Raw genomic sequence first — 15,291 nt, 5'->3', positions numbered from 1 at the left:
ACATGAGATCCTCACGAAGAGGTCAAAACAAATGGAAACACAAGCCTGGAGTTCAAAGAAAGAATTAGATTTCAGAGTTATGAGAAGACACATAGGCAATGGTTAGAGTCTAAGGAATAGGTAGGTAGGATCACCACGGGAGGTAATACAATGGAAAAAAGACAGAATCTCCAAGACTACAGTCTGAGGGAAGAAGGCATAACCTGCAAGTTGTGAAAAGAAAGAAAGAATACTGTCACAGAAGCCAAAAAAAAAAAAAAAAAAAGGTAAATGAGAAGAGGTGCTCATAATATCAAATGCTACAGAATTTCATAGGTTGAAATGTGAGAGAATGATTGCAGTCTTGGAAACAAAGGAGACGATGAACAGAGAAGGAAAATTAAAATAAAAAATTATTACCTTAAATATTCAGTTCTTAAAAACAGAACTTTTCTAAGACTAAAAATCCTTGGTACCTAGCACAGGCACATTAAACCTGACTTGTTAAACTTTACAGATTATCCTCTAGTCAATAAAGTCCAAGACGAGGGTTAAGAAGACAATAGATTTTAAAACCTGGAACATCAGTAAATGTTGCAAGAATAGTTTCAGTACAATTAGGGGGATCAGTTTGTACCAGTTTGGTCAGTGAGCTGTAGTACTGACAGTGAGTAATTTTACATTTTGGAGAATGTCACTACTGAAAGGCAGAAGAAAAACTAGGCAGTAACTTGAAAGGGGATGTTCTTAGAAAAAAGCTGGGATTTTTTTTGTGTGTCTTGGGGGAATTGTGTCTCTTAATAAATGCTTTATGAATTCCTCTGTGAAAATTTTGGTTCTCATAAATGATTAAATATTCAAGACGTAATGGTTTATCTGAGAAGCGCAATGCCAGTAACAGATGGATACAGCAACTCACTGGTAAGAAGGCAGGAAATTCTAGCAATGGGATTAGAAGGACTGAAGATAAAAGAACTTAAGAGTTTTGGAAGGGTTAAGAAAGCACAGCAAAAGACTAATATAAAGGTTTTTAGGAAAAGCATGCATTCTTGAGAGCAGATCTAACTCAAGGATACCAAGCAATAGATTTTCATGTGTCTAACAAAAGCAGATTCAAGGAGTTTCTGGAGACCAAGCCAAGACCACTAGAATAGAGGCTCTAGAAAGGTAGGAATTTTTGTCCACTTTGTTCAGTGATGTACCCCCGGTGCTTGACTCGTGGTAAGTGTTCAACTGTTTGTTGAATGTTCAAGGGAAAGATAAGGATACTGCTATTCTGTGACTATGTGCATTGCAAAAGCTCCTTAGTCTTGACAGAGGGCTAAAGGGTAAACAAGTAAGGCTTGAGAATGTACCAGTGCAGGGGTAGCAAACTTGAATGCTTATAGAATCCAGGTGGATTACAAACACATGAAGTAAGTGAGCCAATGAGCAAACTAGAGCTCACACACTCCCATCTAAAGGGGCTGCCTCTATTCAGCCAATTTTTATCAAGATAACAGTCCAGTACGGCTGGATCTTATGATTTCAAGAGAAACAAGAAAATTTAGATTTGCAGTATCTAATTTAAGTGTTGGTAACTTATTAAAAAGCCTTAAAAAAAAAAAAGAGAAAAAAGAAAACAGGGCCACAAGTTTCCATTATGCAATTCATTCTGGAGAACTGAGCATAGAAGGGATCGATCTACTAAAGGATATCAAGAAATGCCTAAAAGATGACAGTGGCTCAAAGTAAGTGAACTGACATAGCTTTATACACTGCTCTATACAGCCCAGGAGTCACTTGATATATGTAAAACGAGTTGATACAGAACTGAAAAAAATTGCATCCCTCTTATAAAGGAGCCCAAGTCAATAGGGAGACAAACAAAGGGGGAACTCTAGCTGTTAGAAGGTAAGTACCGTTAAGAGTTTTTTCAACTACTCACAGCTCTCCAATGATTCCTTTCCTCTATGAGCCAAATACAATTTTCTGGCAAGAACCCAAGCTGCTCTTACTTCTTCTACTTTAATGATTGATGGCCCCTTTCAACCCAAATCAACTGCTCTTCCTGCTATGCAGATACTTCCCTCCTTTCATCCCCAAAGCTTTTTTCTAATGCAGTCTAGGATGCATAGTTTATAAAATGTGGAATACAGCTTTTCCATACTTTCTACCAAATATGGAAGCCAAAAAAAATAGTAACAAAAAAGGTGTCCCACCATTAGTTATAAGGTAAATACATATATTGAAACCACAACTAGATACCACACACCCAACAGAATGGCTACACTTAAAAAAAAACAGAAAATACTAAGTGTGGGCAAGAAAGTAGAGCAACTGGAAATCGCATACTATTCCAAGCATACACTGGAACAGTGTTTTAGGAAAACTATCAGGCAGTCTCCACTAAAGCTGGCTGCCCTATGTCCCAGCAATTCCATTCCTAGGTATGTACCACATAGAAACAAGGACACATAGCCAGTAAGACATGGCCAAGAATATCAGCCCTATTCATAACTGCCCCAAAGTGGAAGCTACCCAAATGTTCAATAGACAAATGGGACTATGGTTTAGTCACACAATGGAATGGCATGAGAATAAGTCACTTCCAATTACATACTACAATATGGATTTTGATGTTGAATGAAAGTGAAAAACAAAAATAACATTCTGTATGATTCCATTTATATAAACTTTGAAAAGAGGCAAAACTATTATAAAGGCAAAATAGTGGTTGTACTTTATCAAAACTCCTACATTTCTGCATAATAATTAGCATCAGAAACACTATTTTAACCTAACAGAGCCCATGTGCACTTCTCAACATTCAAACACCTACATGAATTAGTCTACGGGAAAATCACTTTTGATTTACCCTAAAGCAACCAATGAATATTCAGCTATCTTGCTAAAATCAAATTAAAAATCAATTTTACCAGGGCACTATTCTATAGGCTGTCCATAAGTATGGACAAAGATTTTAGTTTTATATAATGAAGAGGTCCTTGCCTACATCAAGTTTAACCGCCTAGAGATACTCTATAGATGCTGGGAATAGGACAGTTAACAGAACAGACAAGAATGCCTGCTCCCAGGCCTACACTCTGATACCCTGACTATAATAACTACAAAGTATATTCCTGAGTCGGGAATATATTTGAGGAATATGCCATATTCTTGAGTTCAATGAATTCATGTTTTTACGTTGTACAGAAAGCACCAGCATCCTGATTAATGGATAACCGTATTATTCCAGTAACACCAACCTAGAGTTGTAGTAAAAGGGTGCACTTACTGTATAATTAGAAGAATAACCTGATGGGTAAAATTCAGGGGCGTTAACGGACAGCTTCGACATTAACACGGGAGCTACGACCACCTGCGGTTTAGCCATCACGGACTCCGAGTTCTGCGGTGGGATGTTATCCTGTGAACTAGGCGGAGCTCTCTGGGGTTTCGTTTGTTCTGAGAAAGGAAAAAAAAGGGAGGGCGGGGGGATGTTAGATGCGTTCATTCCTTTGTATAACAACTTAACTACACAATGAAAAGTTATCTGAGAAGGGCTGGTTTTTAAGAGTTAAACAAGAACCGTCCCGAAATGTAAGGTCATCGCCAGGGTAGGTGTAGACAGCCAGCGAAAAGGAACAATAGACTTGCTTTGAAGAAAGCTCCTTTAGGTACATCCGTGCCTCCTACATGAATGCTTGAGGCTTTTTTTTTCATTTGAAAAGAGTCGGCTGAAACAAGGTGGCTGCTCCCCTAAGATCTCCCCTTCGGGGGCTGGGGCCGGGGAGGTGATTGTTACTTCCTCCCGGGACAGCAGAACTCGGAGCCCGCGCGCTGCGCCCCTCCCCCCGCCGGGGCGCACAAAGGATTCCAGCCGCCACCTTCCAAAGCCCGTTCCGGGCCCATCCCCACCCCGTCACAACCCGGCCCCTCGGGGACTGCTTTCGGGGAACCGGGGAAAGGAGGAGGCAGCGCGCCGGCTCTCGACGCGAGCGGAGGGCCGTGGGCAAGCGCTGGCCCTGAAGGACCGAGTCCCCTCGAGCTGCTCCATACCTGGGAGCGCCCCGGGCCGGGGAGGCCGCTGGGGGCCGGCGGGGAACTCGCACTGGGCCCCTGGCGGCGGGGCCGTCCTGGGCTGGCGCAGCGGCGGCGGCTGCAGGAAGCCCGGGGCTTTGGGCTGAGGCGGCGGCTGGTGCCGCGGCCGCTCAGCAGGCCCCGCTCCGTTCGGGAAACCGCCGCCCTCAGGCCCGCCCCCTCCGCGGCCCAGGCCCCGGCTCCGGCCCCGACCAGCACCTGGAGCCCGATCGAAACCGTCCGACATGCTCCTCCTCCTCCTCCACCGGGGGCCGCTGCCGCTGCCGCTGCGCTCTGGAGAGGACGCGGGGGGAGGCGCCACGGGCCGGCGGTCGCCGCCGCGCTCACTCGTCCCTCATGGAGGAGGAGGGCGGCCGGCCCCCGCTCGGCTCCTCCGCGCTTCGGGCGGAGCGGACAGCAGCTGGAGCACCCGCCCCGCACCGCTACCCCCCGCTTTCCAGTTCTCCCCTAAAGCCCCGCGACCCCGCCTTCGGCGCGCCGGGGGTGAAGGCAGGTCACAGCGGCCCCCCGCGGCCCGGAGGCCCCGGGCGCGTCTGCCGCGGCTCCTCCGGTTTCGCCGCGGGCCGCCAGCAGCCGCACCGCAGGCCGCCCGGCGAGCGGCGTCTCGGCCGCCGGTTGTCCTGTCCGCCGCGGGGGCCCGGCGGGGACAGCTCGGGTCCCGCGGCGGGGCTGGCTGGAGAGAGGGACGCTTACCCCAGGCGGGCCCGACCTGTGCGGTGGTTCTCGGGAGAGAAGTGCAAGACTGACGGTTGATGCCCGGAAAATAAAAATACGGGGGGAGGGGGCGTGAAGCCGGCGCCAGGATTCGCGGACGCGCTCCTCCGTGGCGCGCAGGTGTGTTCAATGACCGCCACGGAGCGGGAGGCCTAGTCCTGAACCAGCTCTGGAAGAAGCTCGGCCACCTGCTTGGTTTGCGGGGCCGCGGGGAGTAAAAAGAGAATAAAAAGACGCTCAATCCCACCCCTCGCCCCCGCCTTTTTCAGTTTCAAAGTAGCTAGTCATCACAGTAAATCACACCTATTGTGATCCAGCTTCAATCTCTTTCCTTTGCACCTCCTGAAATTTTAAGGACATAGACTACCTTACAATGAAACGCCCCTTTTTCGTCTTCTACCAGTGCTGTCAAATGTATAGTGCGAGCCACAAATGCAAGCCGCTTAATGTAATCATACGTTTTCTAGAAGCCACATTAAATGAGTAGAGAGAAACAAGTGAGATTAATTGTAATTGACTTAAGCGTTTTACTTAACCCAATATTTCCAAAATGGTATTATTTTAACATGCAATTAATATAAAAAATTAATAAGATCGTTTCTTTTTTTCCATAGTAATCAAAATTCAGTGTATTTCACAGTGAGTATACCAGCTGGGATTAGACACATTTGAAGTGCTCAATAGTCACATGTGGCTAGTGGCTATCATTGTACAGCAAAGTTCCGGACATTATGTGTAAATTATTGTTTTTGTCAGGACTGACAGTGTTAAAGCCAAATGAGGGGTGACTATAAGTAATGAAAAGGAGAAAAAGTATTTCTTTACTGTTAGTTTGAAGCATCTGCACAAATTGATTGTAGCCCTGTAGTCTAAGCAGGACTTAATGTTTTGCAATCTTGTCATCTTGAAAGTCATTTCAATTTGGAACAAAAAGTTATGTTAACCTTTTTCTCTAACAGCTTCACCTAAGTGAATGAGAAAAATGGCTTTAAGTGAGAGCAATCATGGATAAATGATTTGTGCTGTTGATTGTTGACAATAATGAAGTCAGGGAAGGAAGCCAGCAAAAAGTGTGGTTCCTTGATGCTGAGAAAGAATGTAGGGTTAAAAGTACCAGCAGGCCAGAGCTTGGTTTGGGTCCTTGCCTTGACCATCAATGCCTCCCTAATCTTGGGTAAGTAAAGGATTTAACTTCTCTGAGCCTCAGTTTCCTCATCTATAAAGTAAGTATATTGCAGTATTAAACATGTTTTACAAAGACAAGATTACAATTTAAAAATTAGATGTGGTAATACTCATAACATTAAAATCCATTCTTTTATCATATTATCGTTGTCAGTCACTTCTTGCCTGGACTTTCTATTATACAGGAAATACCCATAAACTGTATGCTCATGCAGGGATGGAAAACTTTTCCTTTTTCCCCTTCTAGATTCATTGGCTGGTCTAATAACTGAATTGACTAAGTCAGATCAGCAAGAGAAAAACAAGTTGAATTTTGTACATACAGAAGCCCATAAAAATATGAAACACCCTAAAGTAACCAAAGCAGGCAGCTTTTATACCTTTTAGATAAAGAAACAATAAGTTTGTGAAGAATTGACAAAGGGGTTTGAACTTGAGGTAGCACATTGGTGAAGAAGTAATAAGGTTTATTTACGCAATCTTCTCAGCCCTGAATTCCCTATCTCTGGCAATAAAGATGCCTTCTACCCTCCTGGTACAGGGTGGGAACCTTCACATGGGACATTTATTTCTTGCTTCCAGAGGACAAAGGAGGGTCAGAGTGTCCTTGCACTGGCTATTTCTTAATAACTTTTATTCAAAATAATCAGTATGCCAAAGTTGCATGATTTGGGGAGACAATGTCTGCTCTCTTTCACTTGAAAACTGTGAGTTATCCTATATGTAACTTTAGGATGTAACTTTAGCCCTATTCTTATGATATATGAAAGGTGGACTTGGGGATAACATGAATGGAATTAGCTTCATGATAATAACAATAGTTAACATTTATTGAATGTTTATTATGTGCCAGTCACTGTTCCAAGAACTTTACTTTTATCATTTTATTTAATCCTCTCATCCCATGAAGTAGACATTCCAATTATCCCCATTTTACAGAAAAGGTGCCGAGATATTATGAGGGCTCAAATTCACCTGGGGACTGTTTTAGGGCTAACTGGCAGGTGCTAGGTATCGCAAAATGCCAAGAGGCTACACACACACACACACACACACACACACACACACACACACACACACACACTGTGGAGACAAAGCCCCAAAAAGCAGTTTCCAGGCCTCACATAGAAAGGTGCTGGCTCGGGTGGTAAATGGCCATCAACTGTAATCAGATGGCCATCAGCTGTGGCTAGTTGGCCGTCAGCTGTAACCCGTAAGCCATTGGCCACTAATATAATTGCCGCGGCTACGCTAGCAGGGATGGGGGCTAGCAAGAGTGGATTGCAGAGAGGCGGATGCCGCTGGTGAGAATATAGTGATATGACTCCCCTACTTATGGCTCCGTGGGTGTTCCTTTTTGGCCTCACCATGTCCTGCGTTCTTATGTGGGGAGAGGGAGAAGAGACCCCGCAGGCCGCCCTGCACAACACACACACACAAATGAGCACTATATAGGACTCCGAGGAGAATCATCAAAAATGCTCCTCCTCCATATTTATGCCTTTCTTATAGGTTTATGGTGAAAAGAGAGTAGGAGGACTAAATTCAGAGAGGTTGCAAAATATGTTGTAGTATGTGGAGAGGCCTGCGGTGAACTACGGATAAAGATTTATTTCCTTCAGCTGGGATTGAAAGAGGTTTTTCAGGAAGAACTTGACAAGTTGGCTAATCTTAGATTCCCTCCTTTGTGATAGTTTAACGCTGAGAAAACTCTGTTTTGGCACTTGGCATGCTGAATTGTTGATCTTTGGTTTATTTAACTGTCTCCTCCACTAAACTAGCCTTGTGAAAGCAGAGGACACCTTTTAATCTGCGCCCCAGTACTTCTTGGTACATAACAGGCTTTTAACAGTAATAGGACTCAGCTGCAACAGTCCTGTTTTCCTTTGAGTCACCAGTATAATGACTGTAAAGAAAACTAGTTTTCAGAAACCTAGCAGAATTTAATTGAGTTCAAGATCATCATTGGACCATACAGGAGTAAATAGTGCAGTTTTTCAAGTCCAGCTAATGGGAGAAAGTTGTTATAAATATGGGGGAGAAAAAATTTGTACACCACATATCTGACAGAAGATTTGTTTCTAGAATATATCTTTATACATATAACTACTTTATAATCCAACAGCTACATTCCTGAGCATTTATGATGGTTAACTTTTTTTATTGGGGAATATTGGGAAACAGTGTGTTTCTCCAGGGCCCATCAGCTCCAAGTCGTTGTCCTTCAATCTAGTTGTGAAGGGCGCAGCTCAGCTCCCAGTCCAGCCACCGTTTTCAATCTTAGTTGCAGGGGGCGCAGCCCACTATCCCATGCGGGAATTAAACCACCAACCCTGTTGTTCAGAGCTCACGCTCTAACCAACTGAGCCATCCAGCCGTCCCCTATGATGGTTAATTTTATATGTCAACTTGACTGGGCCATGGGATGCCCAGATATCTGGTTAAACATTATTTTTGGGTGTGCCTGTGAGGGTAACCCTGGAAGAGATTGACATTTGAATCTGTAGACTGAGTAAAGCAGATGAATCTCCCCAATGTGGGTGAGCATCATCCTATCCACTGAGGGCCTGAAGAAAACAAAAAGGAGGAGGAAGGGAGAATTCCATCTCGCTGCAATGATTGCTTGAGTTGGGACATAAGTCTTCTCCTGGTCTTGGTCTAGGACTTACATCATTGTTGCTCTGGTTCTAGGTCTTCAGACTTGAACTGGAACTACACCTCTAGCTTTCCTGGGTCTCCAGCTTGCAGACAGTAAATCATGGGACTTCTCAGCCTCCATAATCATGTGAGCCAATTTCTTATAATAAAGCATGTATATCCTATTAGTTCTGTTTCTCTAGAGAACCTTGACTACAACAGAAATTGGTGCTGAGAAGTAGGATGCTACTACTACAACAAATGCCTAAAAAATCTGGAAGTGGCTTTGGAACTGGTTAGTGGGGAGAGGCTGGTAATGTTTGGGGGTGAGTGCTAGAAAAAGCCAACAAAGCCATGAACGGACTGTTAAAGGTAAATCTTATGAGGGCTCAGAAAAAAAATACGAAAGCTACAGAGAACGCTTCCATCTTCTTAGACAATACAAATAATCATGTATAGAATGTTGGTAGAAATATGGATGGTAAAGGCATTTCTGATGAAGTCTCAGATAGAAATGAGGCATGTGTTGTTGGACAACGGAGAAAAGGCAACACTCATTATAAAGTGGCAAAGATTTTGGCCAAACTGTGTTCATGTTCTAGTGATTTATGGAAGGTGGATCTTGTAAGCAATAAATTGGATGTTTAGCTGAGAAAAATTTTAAGCAAAGTATTGAAGGAGCAGCTTTATGTCTCCTGATATGGAAAAATGTGAGAAGAGAGAAAAACACATGTAAATAAATAAATGTTTTTTTTTAAAGGTAATTGTGTGATTCCACTTATACGACCTTGAAATGACAAATTTATAAAGATGGAGAACAGATTAGTGTTGCCAGAGATTAAGAAGGGGTGGAGTTTGGAGGGAAGTAGGTGTGGTAGGGTAGGTACCAGGAGGAGTCTTTGTGATGGAAGTACGTATTCTGACTAAGGTCGTGGTCACAGGAATATATAAAATTGCGTAGAACTAAACACATGTGTGTGAAGAAGGAATTATAAAGCAAAAAGTAACTAAAATGTAGAGATTTAGAAAATTCTCAGCCTGTTCCTATTGAAAAGAATGAAAAAGCATGTTTAGAAGAGAATACCAAGGGTAGGACTGACCAATCACTTGACAAGGAGATTAATATGGGTATGAACTGTGGACCTAATCAGCCACGCCAGCAGGAACACTGCCAGGTGAAGAGGACAGAGATAGGACAGAAGGAAAGAAGGCTATTGACTTCTTGATCCTACAGGACAAGATGATAAAGCTATTTGTGAATTTGCACTATTCTTCAAGAAAAGGGAAGAATGGCTCCCAAAAGCAATTCAGAGATCATCAGGGGCACCATCTCAGTTTCAACAGGCCAGATAACCTCGAACCAAAGCTGTGGGGCAATGCCACCCAGAGTTCTGCGGGTGATCTCCTGCCCAGCAGAGCCCTGGGGTACTACCCCCACAGAGAACCTCACGTAGACTCACGTAGATGTGGAGTGGCATCCTGTGCCACTGCAGTGGGCCTGGAGGGCGGATCATAGAGCCAAGGATGATTTCTCAAACCTTAAGATGTTATGATATTTGCCCTGCTAGATTTTGGATTTACTTGGGACCTGCTACCCCTTCTTTCCTATTCTTTCCTTTTGGAATAGGAATGTCTATCCTATGCCTGTCCCACCATTGTGTTTTAGAAGCATGTAACTTAACTGGTTTCACAGGTTCACAACTGGAGAGGAATTTTGCCTCAGTTTGAATTGTACTTTGACTGTCATCCATATTTGATCTGGATGATATTTAGATGAGACTTTGGACTTTAGAATTTAGAGTTGATTCTGGAATGAGTTAAGACTTCTGGGGCTGTTGGGATGGAATGAATGTATTTTGCATGTCTGAAGGACATAAATTTTCAGGGGCCAGGAGCAGAATGCTATAGACTGAATGTTTGCGTCCCCTCCAAATTCATATGTGGAAGTCCTAATCCCCAGTATGATAGTATTTGGAGGTGGGGTCTTTGGGAGGTAATTAGGTTAGATGAGGTCATGAGGATAGAGCTGCCATAATGGGATTTGTGCCTTTACAAGAAGAGGAAGAGACCAGATCTCTCTCTCTTTGTGCCATGTGAGGACACAGCATGAAGATGGCCATTGACAGACCAGGAAGAGGGTCCTCACCAGAACCTGACCATGCTGGTGCCTTGATCTTGGACTTCACAGCCTCCAGACATAAATTTGTAGTTTAAGCCACCTAGTCTTATGGTATTTTTGTTACAGCAGCCCAAACTAAGATTTATCCAGAGGAATACAACTTTATTTTCACACAAAAATCTGTACTTACATTTTTATAGCAGCTTCATTCATCATACCCCAAACTAGAAACAACCCAGATGTTCTTTAATAAATGAATAGTTTAACTGTGGTACATTCATACCATAGAATACTACTCAGCAAGAAAAAAGAATAACTACTGATAGACACAACAACTTTGATGGCTTTCAAGGGAATTATGCTGAATAAAAAAAAAAAAGCCCATGTCAAAAAGTAATTGTGGGAACAGCCCGTTAGCTAAGTTGGTTAGAGCAGCTCAGTTGGTTAGAACTCGGTGCTCTTAACAACAAGGTTGCCGGTTCAATCCCCACATGGGCCACTGTGAGCTGTGCCCTCCACAACTAGATAGAAACAATTGCTTGACTTGGAGCTGATGGGTCCTGGAAAAACACATGTAAATAAATAAATGTTTTTTTTTAAAGGTAATTGTGTGATTCCACTTATACGACCTTGAAATGACAAATTTATAAAGATGGAGAACAGATTAGTGGTTGCCAGAGATTAAGAAGGGGTGGAGTTTGGAGGGAAGTAGGTGTGGTAGGGTAGGTACCAGGAGGAGTCTTTGTGATGGAAGTACGTATTCTGACTAAGGTCGTGGTCACAGGAATATATAAAATAGTGTAGAACTAAACACATGTGTGCGCGCACACATGAATGCATGTTAAACTAAGGGAGGTGAATTATATATTGTCAATATTCTGGATGTGATGTTGTATTATAGTTATGCAAGATGTTACCATTGTGGAAAACTGAGTGAAGGGTAAGTGAGATCTCTTTGTATTGTTTCTTATAACTGCATGTGAATCTACAATTATCTGTAAATAAAAAGTTTTAAAGACCAAACATATAAATAAACCTTGTTCCACCTTATTCCGTCACTCCCAACTCTTTCCTAGATCTTTCAGTTCACTCTTCTCTGCCCAAACATCATGTCAATTTACATATCAATATAAATTGGTGGGGCATCATTAAAAGAGAGAATTAGGAGATGTGTTTGTTCTCTTGGGTCTCTTTTGTGTAAATTATCTTCCTCTGGTGAAGTCTCTTGGGTTTGGTATGAAATGCAGCGTCAGCCAGACAACACCCATCTGGATTAGGCTCCAATACATCTTTGAGTCTGAGATAGCCAGGAATGCTGCTGGGATCACCCCATATCTAGTACACTTACTTGTTTAATGTTGATCTCTTAGCTGGACTGTAAACTCCATGAGAGTAGGAATTCACTTCTTCATTTATTCAGCAAATATTAATTGCATGCCTACTCTGTGGCAGACACTGTTCTAAGTGCTGAGGATATGCAGAGGTGTGAGATTAGTAACTGTGAACTATATGAGACTAGAAGCTGGAAGACCTGTTTGGTGGCTGTAGTGGAAATTCTGGAGAGAAATGATGATGGCTGCTAAAGTAGTGGTAGTGGGGTTGGAGAGATGGGCCAAGTTAGAGATGGTTAGGAAAAAGTTGACAGATGTGTGTGAGGCTTCATGAGAGGTCAGAGATAAGGGTGACTCTCAGGATTCTAGCTTTGGTACCTAAATTCCTAAGAATTGGGAATACCAGAGGGGAGCAGACTCTTACTAAAGAGGGGACTGTTACTAATTCCATTTTGGATGTTTCACTTGGCACCTAGGACATCCAAGAGGAATTGTTAGTGGACAGCTAAATTGTGGAGCTGGAGTTCAGAGGAATGTTGCCTAGGATTAGAGATTTGATAGCTGAAGCCATGTGAAGAAACGAGATTACTTAGGAAAAGGGTACAAAGGCCGAAGAGGAAAGAGAAGCACCAAATTTAATGGCTGGTTGAAAAGGAGGAATCTATTTATGAACTAAAACTGAGAGAAACCGGTGGGGAATAGAAGGTCAAAAAGGGAGAACCCAAGAGTGTCAAATGTTGCAGAGATATCAAATAAAAATAGGATTCTAATGAATCCATAAAAGTGCACCATTTCCCCAAGTGTACACACTCTAGTCAACTCGGCGGGTGTGTCCTGCCTGAATGAACAACTATCTCTGGGAACCAAGTCCCCTTCACCAAGCAGTCTTCTGACTATAATTTGACATCTGTCTAAATTTGCATTTTAAGAGGAACAATAATAATAGCTAATATTTAACACTCACTGTTTCAAGTAAACACCTTACATGGGATATCTCATTTAATTATCTCATCTAATCTTCAAAAACAATCCTGTAAGGTAGGTACTATTACTGAACCTATTTTATAGATAAAAACACTGAGGTTTAGAGAGGCTAATTAATGTGCCTAAAATTACGTAAATAGTGAGCAGTTTTGTTAAGTTCAGAGTCCACAAGCTAAAACGATATACTACACTTTGTCTCCAAAATAAGTGGATCACAGTGATGCAAACATTCTATTCTGTTTGAGTTATATTTCTCATTATAAATTAATAAATAGGCATTCCAATAATATTATTGGAATAATATAGATTTGTGAGTGACTTGGGTGCAAGCAACTGTCAGTATTAGAAATTGTAGACAGCTCTGAGCTTGACTCTGAAATAAGTGGGAGAGATACCGGAAGTTTGCAAGGAAAATAAAGATGTTTTATTGCTATTACAGTTTTTTCTTTTTTTAAAGAAGAGAGAAAGGTGTGTTTGATAGCTAAAGACAACAAGGCAAAGGAACACATCAGGGAAAAGGGGGAAATTGAGGGAATAAAGGAACAGAGCAGGTGGCAGCTCCCAAATTCAGAGTACAGGTGGCAGGAATAACTTGGGTTGGATGAAAATCTATTTCACTAAGAAATGGAAACAGATGCAGATACATTGTAGGAGAAGGAAGGTACTGGAACCTTAAGAAGGTCTCTATGTCCTCAGTATAAAAGGAGGAAATGTCTTTGCTGTGAGGGTGGGAAACATAAAATAAGGGAGCTTGAGGAAAGTGGTGACGGCTGCAAAAGCTGCTCTGGGAGAGGAAGCTAAGAAAGAGGGAGTTATTCGGAAAAGAGCTGCTGGGTGGTACGAAGGTCTGCTTGAGGTTGGAGACAAGAATTTGCAGAGGCAACACTGAACAATTTTGTGATTTTTCTCTAGTAACTCTTGACAACCTGATGTAGGAACTGAGAAGCTTGTTAGTGGGAGTGAAATTTCATTATACAGTTAAGGCAGAAGAATAACAACAGAAGAGGCCGAGAGGCTGTTCATGATTTAAGCTTGGTAGACAAAGGGTTGAAGATGAAAGATAAGTTGCAGATTGGAAGAAAAAGGGGAGCAAGAGACAGAAATAAGGGAGTTGGAAAGAAAGAAAGTGGTCAGAGCAGAAGATACAAGAGTTAAACATTTCAGAAGTTCTGGATGAATAATTACAACAGGCAATATTCTACTAATTGCACAATTCAACTAATTGAACTGAAGTACTTGCTGGCCAGCAGCAAGGTTATGTAATACGATAGTTGGAAATGCTATTTTCATAGTCCAAATTTGGCATTCAAAAGACATCAATATTTAATGGATAAATGTCAAGTAAGAGGTTTTTTGCTACTGGCACTTTCTGTTTCCTTGTCTCTCTGGCACAGCCTATTATTCATTGCCATTTCTGTTGGCATAGGGTCAAAAGCCAGTATCTTCTTTCTGTTTCTTTTTTTTCTTCTTTTTAAATTTTTTTTTGTTTTTTTATTTTTTATTTTTTAATTTATTGGGGTGACATTTGTTAGTAAAATTACATAGATTTCAGGTGTACAATTCTGTATTACATCATCTATAAATCCCATTGTGTGCTCACCACCCATAATCAGTTCTCCTTCCATCACCTTATATTGAATCCCCCTTACCCTCATCTTCCAATCTTCTTTCTGTTTCAACTCCTACAGTGTACTTACCATGTTTTTCTTCCTTTTAACAAATATTTGTTGACTGTGTAATAAAACCAGTCTGTTAGGTGTTGGTGGGAAAATCAATGGATAAGACAAAATACCTATCCTTAGGAAGCTTATGTGCAGCAATCAGGCAATAATAATAATATAGAATGATAAACACTATAATTATGTTAAAACTTGGGTCTTCATAGGAGGGTACCTAAGTCAATCTTGGGTAGTCAGAAGAGGCTTCTGTGAGAGGATCTCATCTCAAATGAAATACAGTAGTAGGTATAATCCAGGCAAATGAATGGGGAGGGGAAAATAAAAGGGACTCTTGACAGTCACAAAGGCATCTTTCTCTCTGAAGAGGCCTCTGTTTTCCTTGCTTCTCTTGGTACCTTCATTTCCACAGGCCAGTCATGCCCTATGTAGAGGACACTTTTCCCACCAGGAATCAGAGAACCAGAAGATCTACATTTAAGTCTCAGCAACATCTCTTATTGATGTAACTAAGTGTGTCAGTTAACCTCAAGCCAGTTTTTATCTTAAAAGAGGAATAACAATACCTACTTCAGTTACTGAA

General features: G+C 42.1%; 1 protein-coding gene across 5 annotated transcripts in view; it reads right to left on the bottom strand.

The window, feature by feature from the left end:
• The window catches only part of PAIP1 (poly(A) binding protein interacting protein 1), a 28,171-nt gene extending 23,202 nt beyond the window's left edge, over positions 1-4,969 (bottom strand). Inside the window, exons 1-2 of one of the 5 annotated variants that reach the window (XM_081053897.1) lie at positions 4,756-4,969; positions 3,257-3,426 (exon numbers count right to left, since the gene is read on the bottom strand). In XM_081053897.1, the coding sequence (XP_080910023.1) occupies positions 3,257-3,355 (99 nt within the window). In that variant the 5' untranslated portion in view covers positions 3,356-3,426; positions 4,756-4,969. Of the gene's footprint in view, positions 1-3,256; positions 3,427-4,020; positions 4,685-4,755 lie in introns of those variants that run through there. The other 4 variants (XM_081053896.1, XM_081053894.1, XM_081053895.1 and 1 more) reach the window with 4 other exon arrangements.
• Between the last annotated feature and the right edge of the window lie 10,322 nt (positions 4,970-15,291).

Source organism: Rhinolophus hipposideros, assembly GCF_964194185.1.
Source record: "Rhinolophus hipposideros genome assembly, chromosome: 7".
NCBI classification, from domain to species: Eukaryota; Metazoa; Chordata; class Mammalia; order Chiroptera; family Rhinolophidae; genus Rhinolophus; species Rhinolophus hipposideros.
Note: the sequence above shows the minus strand (reverse complement) of the source record. Positions and strands in the feature narration are given on the sequence as shown.